General features: G+C 57.4%; 4 protein-coding genes across 4 annotated transcripts; 3 read left to right on the top strand and 1 right to left on the bottom strand.

The window, feature by feature from the left end:
- The first annotated feature begins 38 nt into the window (after nucleotides 1-38).
- Nucleotides 39-1,813, top strand: C7974DRAFT_394030 (uncharacterized protein). The gene is made up of 4 exons (XM_046141839.1): nucleotides 39-321; nucleotides 375-482; nucleotides 529-1,442; nucleotides 1,503-1,813. The coding sequence occupies exons 1-4, from the start codon at nucleotides 163-165 to the stop codon at nucleotides 1,690-1,692; spliced, it is 1,371 nt and encodes a 456-aa protein (XP_045996958.1). The 5' UTR covers nucleotides 39-162; the 3' UTR covers nucleotides 1,693-1,813.
- A 1,465-nt stretch (nucleotides 1,814-3,278) lies between these two features.
- On the bottom strand, nucleotides 3,279-4,211 carry C7974DRAFT_413006 (uncharacterized protein; the record flags this gene model as incomplete). The annotated part of the gene is made up of 5 exons (XM_046143693.1): nucleotides 3,279-3,356; nucleotides 3,405-3,753; nucleotides 3,804-3,920; nucleotides 3,975-4,149; nucleotides 4,205-4,211. 5 exons carry the CDS (start codon nucleotides 4,209-4,211, stop codon nucleotides 3,279-3,281), a joined length of 726 nt encoding a protein of 241 aa, XP_045996957.1.
- A 298-nt stretch (nucleotides 4,212-4,509) lies between these two features.
- Nucleotides 4,510-6,746, top strand: C7974DRAFT_182765 (T-complex protein 1 subunit epsilon). The gene is made up of 4 exons (XM_046136391.1): nucleotides 4,510-4,567; nucleotides 4,671-4,817; nucleotides 4,873-4,966; nucleotides 5,018-6,746. Exons 2-4 carry the CDS (start codon nucleotides 4,777-4,779, stop codon nucleotides 6,473-6,475), a joined length of 1,593 nt encoding a protein of 530 aa, XP_045996956.1. The 5' UTR covers nucleotides 4,510-4,567; nucleotides 4,671-4,776; the 3' UTR covers nucleotides 6,476-6,746.
- Nucleotides 6,747-15,299: 8,553 nt separating this feature from the next.
- C7974DRAFT_424274 (uncharacterized protein) lies at nucleotides 15,300-17,783 on the top strand. The gene is made up of 2 exons (XM_046144419.1): nucleotides 15,300-15,738; nucleotides 15,788-17,783. Exons 1-2 carry the CDS (start codon nucleotides 15,639-15,641, stop codon nucleotides 17,350-17,352), a joined length of 1,665 nt encoding a protein of 554 aa, XP_045996955.1. The 5' UTR covers nucleotides 15,300-15,638; the 3' UTR covers nucleotides 17,353-17,783.

Genomic DNA, 17,783 nt, shown 5'->3' with positions numbered 1-17,783 from the left:
GACCTCTGACCAACACTTGCGCAGTCACGTCTGAGGCTTGGTAAGCAGCTATCTCCGCGCCCCACTCTGATTGCCGAACTGGGACGTCAAGACGTCGTCGAGCTGAGACATCGACTCCAGCTTGTACTATCTCTTGTACATCCGACTATACACTATTTCAATATGACGGAGCTTCTTGATCTTTGCTATGATGTTCTAATCCGTATACTTGAGGAGATTGACCCACCTGACCTTGCCACCTGTGCTCAAGCTTCTGTGGGGTTCAATGAGTTTATAAAGAAGAACACCAGGCTATACAAGGCGCATTATCTGAAAACCTTTGTACGAGTTTAGAAGGGTGTTCAAGTTGAGTCTTGGGTCTGACATTCGTCTAGGACGATCCTCGTCGAAGACCGGCTGACCCGGAGCCGGATTGGGTGCTGGAGCTCCAGAGAGCTATTCGATGCCAAAAGATCCTTGAGTCAGCCGACAATGACCTCAAGGTAGGCTATACAGCCAAGATCCATGCATAGTGCTGATGCACAGTAGCGAGATGAGTTTGAATTCGTGACAAAAACTACCCTGTCGCTGGTAGCCACTGCCTCTATTGACAAGCTTGGCGTATCCTTCAACCAGCAGCTGCTTTCGGAGCTCTTTGACTCAATCACACAAAATCGAGATGCATTCATGTGTCGGTCATCACTGTATGCGCGTGCTGGAACCAATAATCAGAAGCCCGCAGAAGACGAAGAAAGTCGCCAGTTGAGTGCGAAGCTGCAATGCTTGTTCGGCATCACATCGACCACCGGAGGACGGAGATCCCTATCGACACATCCTTTTGCAAGATCTAACGTATACGATCTGCGCAACTACACTGACAAAACACAGTGGGGTCCCTTCCGAGACGACGGAAGCTTAAGAGTCAACTGGGAGATGATCGAAAGCCTCATGATCGTCCTAGGATACAGCTCTGGGCTTTGTTGCCGTCGCTTTCTCACCAGATTCAGACCACCATGGACTAACCCCTTTGAAGGCGTCGTTCCAGAGCGAGCGCAGATTCTGCCACAGTACCCAGCGTCACTGCCTAAGGAGATCGATATCCCGTTGAAACTCAGGGATCCTTACAATGTCTCTGGTGTCTGGTCACGCATCGTCTGCTTTCTCGACTACAACGACCTCTACCATTTCAACTTCGACGAGGATGCTGTACGCTGGCCGTCCGACGAGCCACGAGACCCAATAGTTACCGAGGAAGCGATTCGACACATTATGATGGACATCAAAGTCACCGACGTCAAGCCCGCTGGCCAGTTTGACAACGACGCGCTACCAGTGGTGCATTTCGCCGGTGTGTCGCGGTCAGTCGAAGCGTCCTGGGATCCTAATGCGAACTCTGGTCTCCGAGGAACTGTGCGTCTTACACACGAAGGGGAAGTGCGGTGGCAGACCATCTCGGTATTTCACGGGTAGGTTTACAACCTGACATACTCCCGATGGGACCGTATATTACTGACGTGTGACAGCGGAGAAGAGAGATGGCGCAGTGATGGTATTCAAGTTGGTGGACTGCGATCTGAGCGCGGTGTGATTGGGACCTGGTTTGACAAAGACTTTGATCCGCATGGTCCAGCAGGGCCGACAGCCTTCTGGAAGATATCAGATCAGAACCTGGCCGACGAAGACGAGGAGGGCGACGGTCTTCTGGGTGCATAGCAGGGCTAGGGATTGAAGGCGTTGGAGTCTACAATGTGGTCGAGTGTATTAAGGATGTACTGTACACGAACATGACGCCCACTTTTCAAGACGCACATGCGATGTCGTCAATGCTCTCCGAACAGTAGATGCCCAGAAAGTGCCCAGAGCACCGCAAGGCTGCACGCGTCCCAACCGCGCCGCGCTAGCCCCCCAGCAACGCCCGCCTCGCAAACAACCAAATAACCACGCACGTCGTCAGCCCTCACAGCCCAGAACCGGGCACCGCCCCCAACAAACCTGCTCGTTCCACTAGACAACACTGCACCCTGCATGCACAGATTCATGCACACAACGGGTGTGCCTGACGTGTCTCACGTCCAGCCTCTCGCGCGCCGCCAATCAGCGCGCGCCATGCCAGCCATCTCCCAACCACCCCCGCACGCACCCCGCCAGCCATGTCGAGTGTACAAAAGTTGTCGCTCCCTGTGGAGCGGTGGACGCACACGCACCGCACTGAACACCAAGACTCTGCACATACCCACATAGTCCACGATTGACCTCTTGCCCTAATCACCACATCAACACCTGAACACCTGAACACACCCGTCCAACTACAACACCAAGCGCCTAGCAGGACTACGTACGTCCTTCTACCCCAACCTCACGCGCGCTTTTTCTAACGCCGACTAGATCCGCAGACCTACACTACCAACTCCCGTCTATCTCGATACCTCCGGAGTAATCATGAAGCGCAACATCGTCATCTTCCTGATCATCCTGATCCTGTTCATCCTGATCGCGCTGATCGGGTACCTGATCTACTACCTGCAGACGCGGATGGCAGTCGGCGGGACAGCGACGAGCAGCGGGAGCGACATGACGAGCGTTGCGTAGTCGGATGCGACTGCAATGCGTTTGGCAAGACACGCGACGGCAGGGTGTGCTCGACTGCACGGTGCTCTGGGCTACGCCCACATTCGCCGGCAAGGTGTTTCGACTACGAAGATGATTTTTACGATGTGACGGTATATATGGGATGATGGTTTGGCACTTTGGCGTTGCATGGGACGGCGTTTGGGACTGGGATTGCGAGATGCGAGGCCTGGGGGTTTGTTGTGCTGATTTGATTTGATCGAGGACCGGCTTTTGGATACCCGCTGCGCCGCCGCCAAGGGCTGGCTTATCACTATTACGACGAGAATGAAGAGTTGAATCGACTTGCACTATGGTCTGTTGACGTGACTGCTGTGAACAGACTTTGCTTGTCGTTCTCTTCAGATGGGTTGTTGCAGAGATGACGGTCTTCCTGTGACAGCTATTTGGGGGGAGAATCTGTTGTATTTTGCGTGAAAGTATTGATATACTACATAGTCGTCATCTGCAAAACCGCTGATCCAAACGCCGTGCCAAAGATGTCGAGCTCCGTGCCGTTCAGCGCCGTTATGGGCCAACATGAACCTGGGAGGAGGAGCGCGAGAAAAGGTTCGCCAAAGGGAGTCGGAAAACACAAGGCTCTGTTCGACCTGCTAGATGCAGCACAAATGCAACTGCGGTGAATCAGAGAGCCAGACGCTCATGCGAGGTCTCGTGTTCTTGTGTCTGTGCTAGTATTTCTCGTCCGTGGGTTCGCCGTTTGTTTCGCTCGGGGTGAAGACCAAGTGGCTTTCGTAGTATAGTAGCATCTGTGGATGTGGTCAGCTCTGCGCGTGCTGTCTTGTGAGGCGACGGACCTTCTGTGGACATTTGGTGTAGATGTGCTTCAGCGGGTGCTGCGTCTTCTTCTGGTTGTTCCAAACAATGTACGCGAACTTGGCGTCCTTGCCAGTCTTCGGGTCTGTGTTCTGCTCAACTGTGTCAATGTGCGAGACGTCGTGCTCCCACGAGCCTGGCGGCGGACTCCACGCCTTCTCGACGGGCTCTTCCTGTGTCTTCTTTGCGCGTTTGGAGGCCGTGGCGGGCGTGGACGTCTCGCTCTTGGCCATCGAGGCGCGGCCCTTGCGCTTGGCGCCCTTCTCAGGCTTCTCAGGACGCCCGCCGAGGTCCTCGAAGTACTCGCTCAGCACGTCGGCGGCTGTCTCCCTGCTCTGGTCAGCGCGGTCGCAGGCTGGCGGGCGGGCAGCGCGCCGTACATGTTCGCCTCGGGCTCCCAGGTGCGGTCCTTGGGGTCTTCATAGCCCTGCCACTTGACATCGAATTCTAGCACACCCTTGTTGAAGCGGTGCCCGAGAATCTTCTCGACAATGTATCTGCGGCACTGTCAGCGCGCGCGACGGGTGTGGTGGCGCGGTGGGTGCGCGTACTCGTCCTCGCCAGCGTCCTCCTCCTCCTCCTCCTCCTCCTCCTCCTCCTCCTCCTCGACGGCGGGTTCTACGGGCGCAGGCTTCTTGGGCTGCTTCTTGGGCTGCTTCTTGGAGGAATTGGGGGCAACAGCGGCCGGGATCTCGCTGTCCGAAGACTCCAAATCACTCAGAGCGGCTGCGGCGCGCGTCAGGACAGGCACTATGGGCGCAATGGGGACGTGAGTGCTCACGTGGCATGGTGTAGGCGGGTGCAGACGGGCGCAGCCGGGCGCAGACGGCAGGCGCGAGACGCGGTGCAGAGGCGGGCGGCGGTTGTGGTGCGCGTGGGAGCTCAATCGGTTGCGCGCGCCGGTGGTGGTTGGACGCGCTGAGCTCGCAACGCGCAGCTTGCCCGCCGCCGCTAGTTAAACACAACCCCGGCCTTGGCAGGGAAAGTTTTGGATGAGCTGTTGCTGTTGGTACGCGGACCCCACCACCCCTCGCCATCATCCACGCGCAGTCCAGCAGAGCCTGCCCGAGCACAGCATAGCGGCACGCGTCTTCTGTTTCTGCTCTTGTTTGCTGCAATCCACAGTCTGCCAAAATGGCGATGAGTAAGTCACTGCGTCTGCCTGCGGGGCCTGCAAAGGTCACAGAGCTCGCAGTCGCCGGCACACGGCTGCACTGATTACATGTATGCTGACCTACTGTGTGCAGATATCGACATGTCGCAAGGTACGCTGCTGCGCCGCCCCGAAGTCGCATCGGCCGACCCCGCCAATGCACGCGAGACCGCAGCTGACGAGACCACACAGCCCAGGTGATGAAGGACGAGTCCGGCCGGCCGTTCATCATCGTGCGAGAGTAGGTGCCTCTGGATCCGCACATCATAGACGGCAGGAGCGCTGACACGGCGCAGCCAGGGCAGGAAGAAGCGCCAACACGGCAACGAGGCGGTCAAGTCGCACATTCTGGCCGCCCAGACAGTCGCCAACCTCGTCAAGACCTCTCTCGTACGCAGCGGCCCAGGAGGACAGCGCCAGACGCTCGGCTGACCGCAACAGGGCCCCCGAGGACTCGACAAGATCCTCATCTCCCCCGATGGCGACATCACCGTGACAAACGATGGCGCCACCATCCTCTCGCAGATGGAAATCTCAAACCACGTCGCCAAGCTGCTTGTTGAGCTCTCCAAGTCGCAGGACGACGAGATTGGTGACGGCACAACCGGCGTCGTGGTCCTGGCCGGCGCGCTGCTCGGACAGGCCGCAGATCTGATTGACAAGGGCATCCACCCCATCAGGATAGCAGACGGCTACGACCAGGCCTGCGAGGCTGCCGTTGCCCGCCTCGACGAGATCAGCGACGAGATCCACTTCACCAAGGACAACACCGAGGAGCTGTTCAAGGTTGCCAAGACGAGTCTGGGCTCCAAGATTGTCTCCAAGGCTCACGACCAATTCGCCAAAATTGCCGTCGACGCCGTTCTCTCCGTCGCCGACTTGGAGCGCAAGGATGTTGACTTTGAGCTGATCAAGGTCGACGGCAAGGTCGGTGGATCGCTGGAGGACACACTGCTGGTCAAGGGTGTCATAATAGACAAGGACTTCTCGCATCCTCAGATGCCCTCCGAGGTCAAGGACGCCAAACTCGCCATCCTCACATGTGCCTTCGAGCCCCCGAAGCCCAAGACCAAGCACAAGCTCGACATCACCTCGGTCGAGGAGTTCAAGAAGCTACAGAGCTACGAGTCCAACAAGTTCACCGAGATGATCGACCAGATTAAGAACACAGGCGCCAACGTTGTCATCTGCCAGTGGGGTTTCGACGACGAGGCCAACCACCTTCTGCTTACAAACAAGCTACCCGCCGTACGATGGGTTGGAGGGCCTGAAATCGAGCTGATTGCCATTGCAACCAACGGACGCATTGTACCACGATTCGAGGACCTCAGCGCTGAGAAGCTCGGAAAGGCTGGCATTGTCAGGGAACTCACATTCGGCACAACAAGAGACAAGATGCTGGTCATCGAGGAGTGTGCCAACACCAGGGCCGTCACAGTCTTCGTCCGTGGTTCCAACAAGATGATCATCGACGAGGCCAAGCGATCGCTGCACGACGCTCTTTGCGTTGTCCGTAACCTGGTGCGCGACAGCCGCATCGTGTACGGTGGCGGTGCGGCTGAGATTGCCTGCTCGCTGGCAGTCGAGGACGCAGCCGTCAAGAGCCCTGGTCTCGAGCAATACGCCATGCGCGCCTTTGCCGATGCCCTCGACCAGGTTCCCATGGCCCTTGCCGAGAACTCTGGTCTTAGCCCCATCGAAACTCTCGCCAACATCAAGTCGCGACAGGCCAAGGAGAAGAACACAAGGTTAGGTGTCGACTGCATGCAGACAGGAAGCAACGGTAAGCACATCTCCTCGGAATTGAATCTAGCCGTACCCTCACCCACCCTCAACACGGTGTTATCGCGATTGTTGAACAGCACTTTCCTTTTTCTGCACCGCCGTCGTAAAGAATAGCCCGAGCATGTTGGCGACTGCATGGTGCTGCGGTGCACATACGCAGTCTGGGATGACCTCCGCGGGGTGTAGCGCGAGCCCCCACGTCGTGTCAGCATTTGGACCACATGATCCCAAGACGATACTCTGACGGAGTACACGGCGTGCAGTCATTTTATTTGATTGAAACATGTGAACATTGTGCTAACTCGAACGTTACAGACATGAAGGAGCACTTCGTTATCGACCCCTTGATCTCAAAGAGGCAACAACTGTTGCTCGCTACCCAGTTGTGCAGAATGGTTCTCAAGGTAAGCACATCCCAATGTTTCAATTGTTACACATTTCAATTCAATACGCCGTCACATCTCGTCGCCCTTTTCTGTTGGTCCTACTCGACCAGCTGCATCCCTTGCTCGTCTGGACCCTCATCTCGGGGAAGAGGGGAAGCGACGTCCTGCCGAATCGGATGTCACGTCACACAACCAGCGCGACGAACGCGCTCTACGTGGCCAACATGAGCCGCGCGGATGGTCACATGCTCGACACTGTGCCTTACCGCGACGATCTTGCGTCGCTGTCAATCATTCTCTTGCGCGTTCCTCCGGACTCTCGCTGACCAGACTCTAGATCAACAACGTGATCATTGCCGGTGGCGACGACCAGGAGTACTAGACTTGTCGATAATGGATGATTACCGATGACCACGCGGTGTCACATGTGAAATGCATCGCTCCAAACCTGACTGCGACGTTACAAAGGCCATGGGCGACCTGAGCGCCTCTCGTCGAGGCCAGTAAGGGTGATCTGAAGCGAGTCGACTGCGGATGGAATGATGTGACGATCAAAAGCTAGGCCAGCGATACCACATAGACGAAGGAATGAAAGAAACTCACAATACATTGGATCGCCGCGTTGCTGGCTATACCTCACAATGCGGCATGCTGATTGTTACGTCTTTAGGCCGATCTCAATCTCATAGTTCAATTGTTGATTCAATGGTAGATTCAATAGTCAGGCAAGGAGCGCCCACTGCGTCCCTCCGGTGTCGCAGGTCCGCCTTTATCGGTGTTGAAACACGGTGTACACACGCGCCGTACCTGGCCGTCACGCAACGCTCTGAAGTGCGCAAGTGTCGTCCCCAAGCGCACACAGACGACCTGAACACACTGCGACTACGACACACCGCAGCGGTGCCTGCAGGACGCCAGCGGTATGCGAGCGTCCACCGAATACCCCATCTTGCCCTTGTAGCTCGTTGCTCGTTGCTCGTTGCTCGTTGCTCGTTGCTCGTTGCTCGTTGCTCGCTGCTCGTTGCTCATTGCCACAACATCCAGGCAGTATGCATCCATCTCCCCCCTCCCCCTCCCCCTCCCTCTCCCCATCTCTCTATACTAAGTAATCGTCTCCTCTGCATCTCCTTACCGCCCTCTCCTCCGCGACCCCACCCCTCACAGCCCACGTACAAAGACCCGTAATTCCTCGCCCGCCATGAGCGTGACAGCGTGACGTTGTGACAGCGTGAGCGCGCACAGGGCGGGTGACGGCTTCGTTGCCGGCGATACTGCGTGTTTCCGCGGCGCTGTGTGTATCCACCGCCGCTAGACTGCTGGGTCTGGAGTTCTGGATGGCGGCGGTCTTTGGGTTTGTTGGTTGTGTGGGGTGGTTGCGGGGCGAAGGGTTGGAGGGTTTGGAGGGTTTAGAGGGTGTGATAGGGTTGTGAGTTTTTTGGGCGGGGGATGTGGTGCATAATGGGCTTGTATGTGGTGCTGGGGCTGGTGGGGTGTGTTGGGGTGTAGCTGTGGATGTACAGATCTTTTTCGGTCCGTGTCGTTTTTCACAACATGGTGTTCGTGTGCTCGTGAGGATGTCTTGCGGTTCTGCGGGTGTGCTGGTGGGTAGAGTGAGAAGGGGGCTGCGTGCTGGCGGGTAGGCGTGTCACAGACCGGGGTGGAAGGTGTTTGCCCACTTGGAGCGAGCTGTCTGTGTAAGTTTCTCTTCTTTTACTGGCCGCAATAGCTCGGCTTGGGTATGGGTATGGGTATGGGTATAGGTATGGGTGACGGAGCAGAACGGAAGTCACCTAGAGTACTCTTGCCTGTAAAGTCTTTACACATCTCACCGCTTCCCAGGAGTCTTCTAAAATAGTCTTGTGAGTAGAGCATGTCTTAACGCCATTCGTTGTTTGCAGATTGGGTTCTGGAGTTGCATTTAGCAGGTGAACCGAGATATACGCAGTCGGGTGATAGAGTGATGCAATTGGAGCTGCCAAGCGCTGGATGAAAGTACTCTCACCTATGTCGCAGTCTGCGATTACATGTGACCTGATAGAACCAAACTATCACAGAGAGATGAGAGTATTGTCCTGGTCTCTCCCGGGCTGCCCAGCATGTCTGTCACTGCCAATCTGAAGTAAAAGCCATGGCAACTGATTCCCTACACGCTTTCAGGTTGCTCAAGAAACACTCCCCGTTTCCACTGAAAGCACCCCCACGGTATATCATCCGTGAGAATGGGCGTTATCGATGCGTTCCATTCACCGCTTTCAAGATAGTTCGTGTCCAGCGTTTGGAGTAGAGACGCCATGTCCATTGACAAATGGCGTGAATCGTAATAACTGCGGATCTCGGACTATTACGCGCTGTGACCAAGGCGTATCACGGCCAATGGGTTTTCATCCAGGAATGTGATGTGTCGTATCATTGCTATCCGACGAATCCGTTGTGATGTGCATACTTTAGCAGCCACACCGCATCGTCGGCATAAAGCTTGAGCTTAAACCCAGCTCCGGACGTTACCAAGCTTTACACATTTTACCTCTCCGGCAGTCTCGGCGCTGTCGTCTAGTGTCCATACTCGCTGTGCGAACGGCGAAGAAGACTAGGCGTGAGCGAGCGTCCCGTTTGAGTGCTGGCTCATGTCTCTTCGAGGTGATGTTCATAGAAGAGTCTGACGCTACGTGTATGAACACGGCTATTGTTTTGCTGTGCTGCAGTGATGTGTCTTGTCAAGGGAGATGTCTGACTGCTTGTAGTGTTTCAAGTAAACACCCGGCGAGTTCGTCATCGGTGCTTATGACGAGCATGACATCGCTTTGCTGCCATGCGCTGACTGTTTTTCGGTATTGTCAGGTATGTTACGGAGTGATCATGACGCAGCAATTGCTCAAACAAGCACGCAATCATGTGTCTGCACAACACACCTCGGTCTCAAGCGCATGCGAGGCTACCTATTCGGTTATTGCAGCGGAGCCGCAGTAGTCCTTTCACCGGCCAGAACCCCACAGCTCCGGGGCATGTGAAGACAGCCTCGGAGCGCGCGCGCCCAGAATCTCACTGTTCGTACGAGTATCGCACACGCGTTCGCCACAGTGGCACAACGAAGAGGCTGACACGCGCTGACACATGCCCGTCTCACAGAAACCCTTTCTTGCGCATCACGAGCAGCACGGCCTCCGAGACCGCACCGCGCCGCCCACGGGCGCATCTGACGTGTGCACGCCGTTCTCGCTCCGTGCCTCCTCGCTCCGGCCCTCACCGTTCGCGCTGCTGACATCTGCTAATCGCTCTCCCGCTCCATGCTGGTGATCCCCAACAACAGCTCCCCTCGTCGCATGCGCGCGTGAAAGTCCGGGGTAAAAGACAGCCTCCGCGTCCCGGCTCCCGAGCTCGCCTCCAGTATTACCCGGCGTGCTTGCGCCTCGGCGCGTGAGACAGCGCGGGCGGCGACTGCAAGCCAGCCGCGGGAAGTCTCGCGCGGGCTGTCTCAGCAACGGTTATTGACGCGGTGGGTATTGACTGAGCCGTTTCACCGGGGCGGTCGCCTTGTGACACAGGCGGTGTGGATGATCAGCTCCGCGGGCACCCAAAGCGCACGCGCTGGATCACGCTCGTGCTTGCGCCGCCTGGGGTCTGAGCCGCTGCAGATGAACCGTTGGTCGGTAATTACCAGCCGCGTGGGTGGTGGGAGCGCCGGAGGAAGGTGCGAGGAACTTGGCGGTCGGGGCTGCATTTCATCAGAGATCGCTAACGACATGGGCCTGCGAGGCGCGAGGTAGCCAATCTCGGCCCGTAAGCGCACAGGATGACTTGGAGCTGCGGTCCGAGATGATAGATGGTTCGGGTTGCGGTGGTGTGAGGCGGAAGTATAATTCGTGACGATCTCGAGACGAGGCTATAGAGCTTCAGGTATAGTTGAGCTGGTATAGGCAGTCCTGGTAGTCGGAGGAAGGAGGCGTGTAGCGGTGAGGGTAGACCAATCTGAGGCTCCGTGTTGTATCGGGATGTAGCGTGTCTTGACTACGAACGTACTGTTAACTATTGCTGGCGCGATAAGAGTTGATCACCAAGACATGCAAGGACTATTCAGAGCTGATTTGCTCCTGATCCGCAAGACTCGAGGCTTGCAAATGACCAAAGCTGCCTGCGTGGCTCAGCCGTCTATATTGGGATAGCTACAAGCATGCTGAGCAACACCTAAGCGCTCGATATTAGTATCACAGAAACCACAGACACGCTAGAAGCTTACTTAGCCTTTCCACAATCAAAAGCAGATGTCTGAAATTATCGTGCAATGTCACCACACCTTGTCACCTGTAAAGTTGGGAGCGCGAGCCTACTGCAGACCTCGCTCTGCCCGGATGTCTCAAAACATCCATTAGAGCATCCTACCGCTACAAGACTTACATAAGAATCCTTCAAAGCAGAGTCCATCTGACACCACTCATGGGCCTAAAGCATCGACTACCAGCACGGAGGCGGATAACCAAAACAGGAAGCCATCCGCCAGCACCCAAGCTTCTAGAACTGGCCCCGAAATGCCGGGATATCTCGACAGCTTTCCGCAGGATCTGATGCTGGCGCACCACGCTCCGAAGCAGGAAGGTGAAAATACCCCATCGTTGGCGGAAGAACTCACAAGCCCGTGGGGCAAAGCACCACTGTGGTCCCCAATGTCTTGTCAGCTGGCAACTACATACTTCCGGCGGGGTACCGTGGGTAAATGGCAACGCGAGTAGACACTTGCATGCCAGGAGTCTAGTAGACAATGTCAAATACAGTGACAAAGGGCTCGAATCAAGGATGGCAGATACCGCGCGGAGTGCGGTTCCGGATGCAGCGCGTCTAGCCACCCATGTGCACTCGATAAGCACGTGGGGAGAGCACACCACTTGCCAAGTCGGGGAGTGTTCATGTGAACCTCAGATCTGCCGGGGTGCCAGTCACTTCCTCGCTCTTGTTGGTGGCTCCGAGTCTGCGAGTTCTGTGCGCGGGTCAGGGCAGTTTCGAGGCCTGCGTGTGACCTGATCTGTCTTTTTTTTGCGAGACGAGATTGCGAGTTGCTGCCCAATCTGATGGCGTGCGTTTGTCGCTGCCTCGAGTCATCGTGGGCAGAGCAGTGTGATGGGTGGGGTGCTCCGCTGCATTATCGTCACGCTGATCCAGGAACACTCGCTTGCAGACTGCGATACATGGCGGCTACGCATGTAGCCCATCTGATACAGTGCACTTCCAGCGCGTTGGGCAAAACGTGCTTTTCCCGGCATCTGTCCCATAACCGACGAGATTGTACTGTCGCAGGGCTTTGCCGACATGATACGATGGTAATGTAAATCGCGCAAATTGAGTCGTGAAGCGGAGGCTAGCAAACACTTCCCCCCGTGCGCTAGGGGTGTGGGGATCGTGAACAACTTGTTCAGGAGATGATGTTCCAGCGCTCCCTTGCGGCGCGCAGTCAATTACGGGGAGGACCGCGAATGGCAGCCGAGACCTCGGTCTGATGTGTCGCGAAACGCTGATCTATTTGCTACAATTCGCCAAAGGATCGTCTCTAACCAAGGTGTGAGCACGTTGTGGATTGGTATTGGCTAGTCGCAGCATAAGATTCGCGGTACATTGTGCCCTGCATCGTGCCATGCATACTGATTCCTTGGAGCCCAAGGACGAAGAAGAAACGACAGGGCCTGGATTGTTCCGACTCGCCCAAAGAGCTGCAGATTTAGGTTCTTGAAACCTTGCTGTATACAAACCTAAAGGTACTGCAACTGGCCTGCAAGAACAGCCACCGGCCTCATCACTGCGGGATTGGTGGATGTCAGCCACGCGAATTGTGCAAGCCCCGGTCCAGATTCGGCTTAGACAGCCGCTTGAACCAGGCTGTCGGGCCTTTCAGCCCCAGTCAACTGTCCGGGAATGTGGCACTGTCACGCCGCCATCGTGGATGTAATCGTGCACCATGCTTGTGGCCCCCCGTTTGCGGGGTGCCTTTTCATACAGCAATATATTACCTGCACCAACCTGGAACGCAAGAATGATGCTGTGGCTTGAGAGCTCCGGAACTTGTAACATGCGAAGCGTATTGATAGTCACGGAGCTGATGCGAGAGCCGTATTGATTACACTCTCTTGAGATGGTGTAATGATATACTGAACGCACAAAGCAGATGAGAAGGTGTTGCTTACCTGGCCTGGTGTAAAGGATGTGAAGGGTCGCAGAGGCACAAGGGACACACATCTAGTCTGGCCAATGGTATGTGTAGATGTCGTGAACATTCCGACTGCCTTCGTACAACAAGCGCTGGCCAAGACTACAACAACCAGGTCCGAAGATCCAAATTGGCTACGATCGATCTCGCGACGATCTAGTTTGCAATCTTCGTGAGACAAAAGTAAGGGGTCGCTGCGATGGGCCTGGTGTAAACAAATCCAGTACACTTTATTGGTACATGTACTTACTCCGGGGAAGCTGGGATGGCACCCGCTATTGCGCTGTGTCATTGCTGTCGCTGTTGCGTCTGACTGCACTCCATTCGGCAGTCGTACGACAGGCTTATGTCGTTTGCATGCTGTAAGTAACCGCAATAGGGCCTTGTTCGATAGCTGGCGCTGGCCTGAATTTGACCTTCGGATTGCCAGATCCCTTGGTGGAAGTGCCGCGAAAGACGGCCCCAGGATGTCTGATCCCGTCCAAGGGGGACTATAACTAACGGGAGGTCGGGACAGAGGACCGCAAGTGGCGTTTGGTGTTCCTGACTAGACAAAGGGCCAGCTCATGTGGTTCACGTGCAAGGTGGTAGGAAATGGGCTCGTGACGGAGCCAGGGCGGCTATTGAGCATACCTTGGGGCGTGGGATTCAGGAACGGACCTCAGCGGTGGTAGCGACATACCAGAAGCCATATTTGGAGTGTTGCTCTTTCGTTGTGAGGTGCCACGCAATTACCCAGACGGATCATTTTGCTGTACAACTCATGAAACCAGAATCACGCTGCATGGAACGGAGCGAGAGTGTCGCACATGATGGTTTGTGCGGCCGTATGATTCGACAGGATACTCCAGATGACCACGAGAATTTGCCAGGTAGTCGGTCGACGTCGCATCTTTGCCGCTCTTGTAGTCACTCGACGGTTGCGCTGAGGCCTATGCACACTTTAGGCGGGGTACCTTTACCCCGACTTTCAGTGCGCGAACAGCTAAGGATTCCTCGTTGCAAGGACTCGTAACGGCCTCGCCACTAAGCTTTGTGCGCTTTAGGCTGAGGTCTCGTGCTGGATGCCTCTGGGATCAACCTGCACGCAGCGAAACCCAGCGAACAATGGCACACCGAGGCTACATGCATCGTGTCAGCGCCCCGTGAGCGACTCGAGTGAGCTGGCTTCTGTTCGCGGTAGATGGAGAATCTCCACTTGAGATGGTGGCGGAGAGGGTCGTCCTAGAACGGCATCTCAGAGGATATTGACCGGCAGCGGAAAAAGTCAACTGCCTCGTGATGCATGCTCGAGTGGATACTTGTTGTCACTGCCACTGTCACTGCCACAGCGCGACTGCGACACGAAAGTGAGGCTGCCTGGCTCGCTTCGAACATGCTACCTGTCCATGGGGTGAGACGTCAAGCAAGGCGAGCAATAAGCAAGCTGTCAGTGTGAAGGCCAGGCACATCAGGACTGCGTCCGCATCGTCGGCAGGGTGCCGGCAGAGCTTTGCCAGTGGGGTTGGGGCTAGACGCAAGCAGGGATGACGATCAGGCGAGATGGTTACGAATTTTCAATACGGCTGAGTCGTGCGTTCTGTAATATTGGGCGTGGGCCGATGCTCAGGTGGTGCGGTTGCTAGTGGCGGCGACCCATTTGTTTTGCCAGTGCAGACGGCTGTGAGTCAAGGCAGCGTGCAGCAACGCCAGCGGCGACAGTGCTGAGGACAGGAGCGGCTCGACTCGTCGCGCGCTGGAGGTTGCCAGCGGACGGTGAGGGCTTGGACAAGTCGTGGAGCGCAGCGCCTCGCCGGGCAGCGAGTCAGCCTCTTGGACCGGGGGCGCTGGAAGAGGAACCTTGCGGCAGGCACGGTCCAGGTAGCAATCATGTGCCATGCGCGCAAGAGCGCGCCCCTGCACGGCGCCATCGTGGGGGAGCAAGCCCAGCGGCCACGCGTGGGCGCCGATGCTTTCGGCCAGAGCGCATTGGCCGCAGTGGCCGCAGTGACCGCAGTGGCACGGCGGCTGGGGCTCATGGGGTCGCGGCAAGAATGAGATGCGCTGGCGAGGCAGCAGAGAGGCAGCAGGGCAGCAGACGACGGCGACGCACCGCACGCGCACCGGCAGCTCTCACGGTCAATAGCGGGCGTCTCGTGAAAGAGCGGTAGGCCATGTCTGGCACGCCAGGACTGCAATGCCGGGGACTCTCCGGAAGGGCTTGAAGGCGTGAGGCCTATGCAGAGCAGGGGGCGTGGCCAGGGCCGGCGGGCGTGGGCGTCCAGGTCGCTCCTTCCGTGTCGGCGGTCGCTCCTGGCCATCCCTGTCCGCGCAGCTTTGCACTGGCCCGGCCTTTATACATAGCGATCCACTCCCCTCGGCGCAGCGGTGGTTCCCTCGCATGCACGCCTGCCTCGCACCCACTGCTATACAACACCTGCACACCTAGCACTCCCTACATCACCACACTCTCCGCCGCCTGCCGCCCTGCACTGTCGACTGCCGCCCTGCACTGCACCGCTTGCTCTGCACCGTCCGCACTGCGCCAGCACTGCACCACCACCGCCGCCGACCCCCGCATCCAGCCGCCACATGCCTTCGCGACGTCAGTAACGACGCGCATTCCCTCTGTTCGGCCACTGTCCACTGTCCACTGTCCACCGTCGTGCCCGCGCCCCGCCCGCTCCCCGCTCGCCCCGCCCCGGCCTCGACAGCGCCCGCCATGCCGCTGAGAGCCGACCTCCCCATTGTGCGCGTCGAGCACGGCTCGATGCACACCATTGAGACCCGCAATCCCGAGAACCTGTTTGGCCTGTGGAGTGGTGAGTGCCGACCACCGCCGCCGCCCGCGCGCCCGCTAACCCTGCCCAGTCTTTTCCAAATGCTCGCCCGCCATGGAGGACGGCAAGCGCTACGAGAACATGGCCTGGCGCCTGTGGGCGCGCGAGACGTTCTGCTGCCAGCCCGACCCTGTCGTGCCGCCGCAGTGGTCGTTCGACCAGGCCCTCGCCGCCAGCGCGCCCGACGTGCCCGAGCTGTCCACCAGCGTGGCCTCGGACGACTCGCTCGACCCCCTCACCACCAGCCAGCACCGCTCCGACTCGTCAGCGTCGCGCCCAGATCTGCGCCGCCACGACTCGGCCACCAGCAACGCCCGCGGCAAGCACATGACGCCCATCGACCTGGAGAAGGTCGTCAACTCGATCCAGGAGAAGCGCGCCATTGAGCCGCTCTCGCCGCTGCCCCCGCAGCTCTCTGCCCAGGCCACCGACGCCCGCCGCATTGCTGCAGCCGAAGCAGCCGCAGCTGCCCTGTCTGCATCGCCACCCATGACGGCACGCCGCTGTGCACCCGACCTGTCGACGTCGACCTTTGCCACAACCCGTGGCAGCGACGACATGAGCGCCGCCGGCTCTGATGTCAGCACCTCTACCGATATGAGCCAGCACAGCGTCGTACGCGGCTTTGAGCCTGGCCTGATCTCCACCTCGATGCGGTCCAGCACCAACCTGGCCACCACTCCCTCCATCCTCAAGAAGACGTCCAGCTTCATTGTCAAGCCCCTGCCGTGCAAGGCAGAGCCGATGACAAAGAAGAAGCAGCCCGTCTTCACTCTCGGCGGCTCGTCCGACGAGGACGCCAGCTCTTTCGAGGCCTACTCAATGGTCCAGCGCAGCTCACTCTCTGAGAACCTCCGCAAGGCCGGCTCCATGAAGAAGACAACGTCCTTCGCGAACCAGATCAGCCTGCGCCAGTACCAGGAGGCCATCTCCGAGAGCGAAGGCGCCATCGAGAGCGACAGCGACGAGCCAGACGAGAGTGCCATCGAGGAGGAGGACTCTGGTGATGACTGGGAAGACGACGACGAAGAGGCGGCCGACGAGAGCCACCAGTCGAGCATGCAGACCACCGCCATGTTTCCCCGAGTCGACTCCAAGCCCAACCTCACATCGCACCGTTCGCTGCTCACAACCATGATGCACGAAGGCGACCGTGCGCAAGCCATGCAAAACGCGGCCCAGCGCCAGCGCCAGCAGCCTCCCCAAATCCGTCGATCTCGAACAACGACACCGAACGGCCCCTCCATCGGCAACTCGCCGCAGGAAGACAGTGGCTTGATGATGCGTCAGCAGGCTTCCAGAGCCAAGCCAATCATCATGACGACTTCCAACGTGCACCCTCCCGCCCTATCCCCGCGGACCACCCGCCGACTCATGCTCCAGAACGAACTGAGCGGCTCTCTCCGTCAAAACCTGCTGTGGGAACGACAGCAGAAGAATGCGACGACAAACGCAGCTATGCGACGAGCTGCCACCACAACCGACCTTCAGGGCATGGCCACCAAGATCCAGCCCCAGCCAATGCATACGAGCGCAAAGAACCCCAACAGCTACTTTGACCAAGGTCTGGGTAGCTACCACACCAAGGGGTGGTAGTTGATCTTTAATGTTTTCCACTTGCACTTCTAGCGGCATTCACAAGCGAGCAATGGGCTCATGGCGTTTGATTCTTTGTACCCGTTCAGCATTTCGAGCGGTGATGATGGGTAATGACCTTCCAAAATCTTCGATGCTTTGAAGGCATCGTATATGCCCTACGAGGCTACGAGTCTCCTTCAGCGGACTGAGGCGTGCCGGCTGGCTTTTATAACAGGTTCACGGCTCACGCCTGGTCGAGTTGGCTTGCACATGGCAGCATCTCGTCCATTGGTCTGTACTTCTACCTGCACTGTACTTCTATCTAGGCTTGACAAAGCCATTATACCCCAGTACGGGTCGACTCCCAAAGTCGTTCTGCAACAGCATTACCTCACACGAGGTGGCAGGCAATTAGTCAGGTACTTAATCGAAAAAGCGATTGTTCACTA

Source organism: Boeremia exigua (assembly GCF_020726555.1).
Source record: "Boeremia exigua strain MPI-SDFR-AT-0100 chromosome Unknown C7974scaffold_6, whole genome shotgun sequence".
Taxonomy (NCBI): domain Eukaryota; kingdom Fungi; phylum Ascomycota; class Dothideomycetes; order Pleosporales; family Didymellaceae; genus Boeremia; species Boeremia exigua.
The sequence above is the reverse complement of the archived record's forward strand: the minus strand, read 5'-3'. Positions and strand labels throughout refer to the sequence as shown.

Coding starts and splice junctions, on each gene's coding strand:
- C7974DRAFT_394030 (XM_046141839.1), top strand. CDS start 163: ATGACGGAGCTTCTTGATCTTTGCTATGATGTTCTAATCCGTATACTT. Junction 322..374: donor CGCATTATCTGAAAACCTTT/GTACGAGTTTAG, acceptor ACATTCGTCTAG/GACGATCCTCGTCGAAGACC. Junction 483..528: donor CAGCCGACAATGACCTCAAG/GTAGGCTATACA, acceptor GATGCACAGTAG/CGAGATGAGTTTGAATTCGT.
- C7974DRAFT_182765 (XM_046136391.1), top strand. CDS start 4,777: ATGAAGGACGAGTCCGGCCGGCCGTTCATCATCGTGCGAGA. Junction 4,818..4,872: donor CCGTTCATCATCGTGCGAGA/GTAGGTGCCTCT, acceptor GACACGGCGCAG/CCAGGGCAGGAAGAAGCGCC. Junction 4,967..5,017: donor ACCTCGTCAAGACCTCTCTC/GTACGCAGCGGC, acceptor TGACCGCAACAG/GGCCCCCGAGGACTCGACAA.
- C7974DRAFT_424274 (XM_046144419.1), top strand. CDS start 15,639: ATGCCGCTGAGAGCCGACCTCCCCATTGTGCGCGTCGAGCACGGCTCG. Junction 15,739..15,787: donor CCTGTTTGGCCTGTGGAGTG/GTGAGTGCCGAC, acceptor AACCCTGCCCAG/TCTTTTCCAAATGCTCGCCC.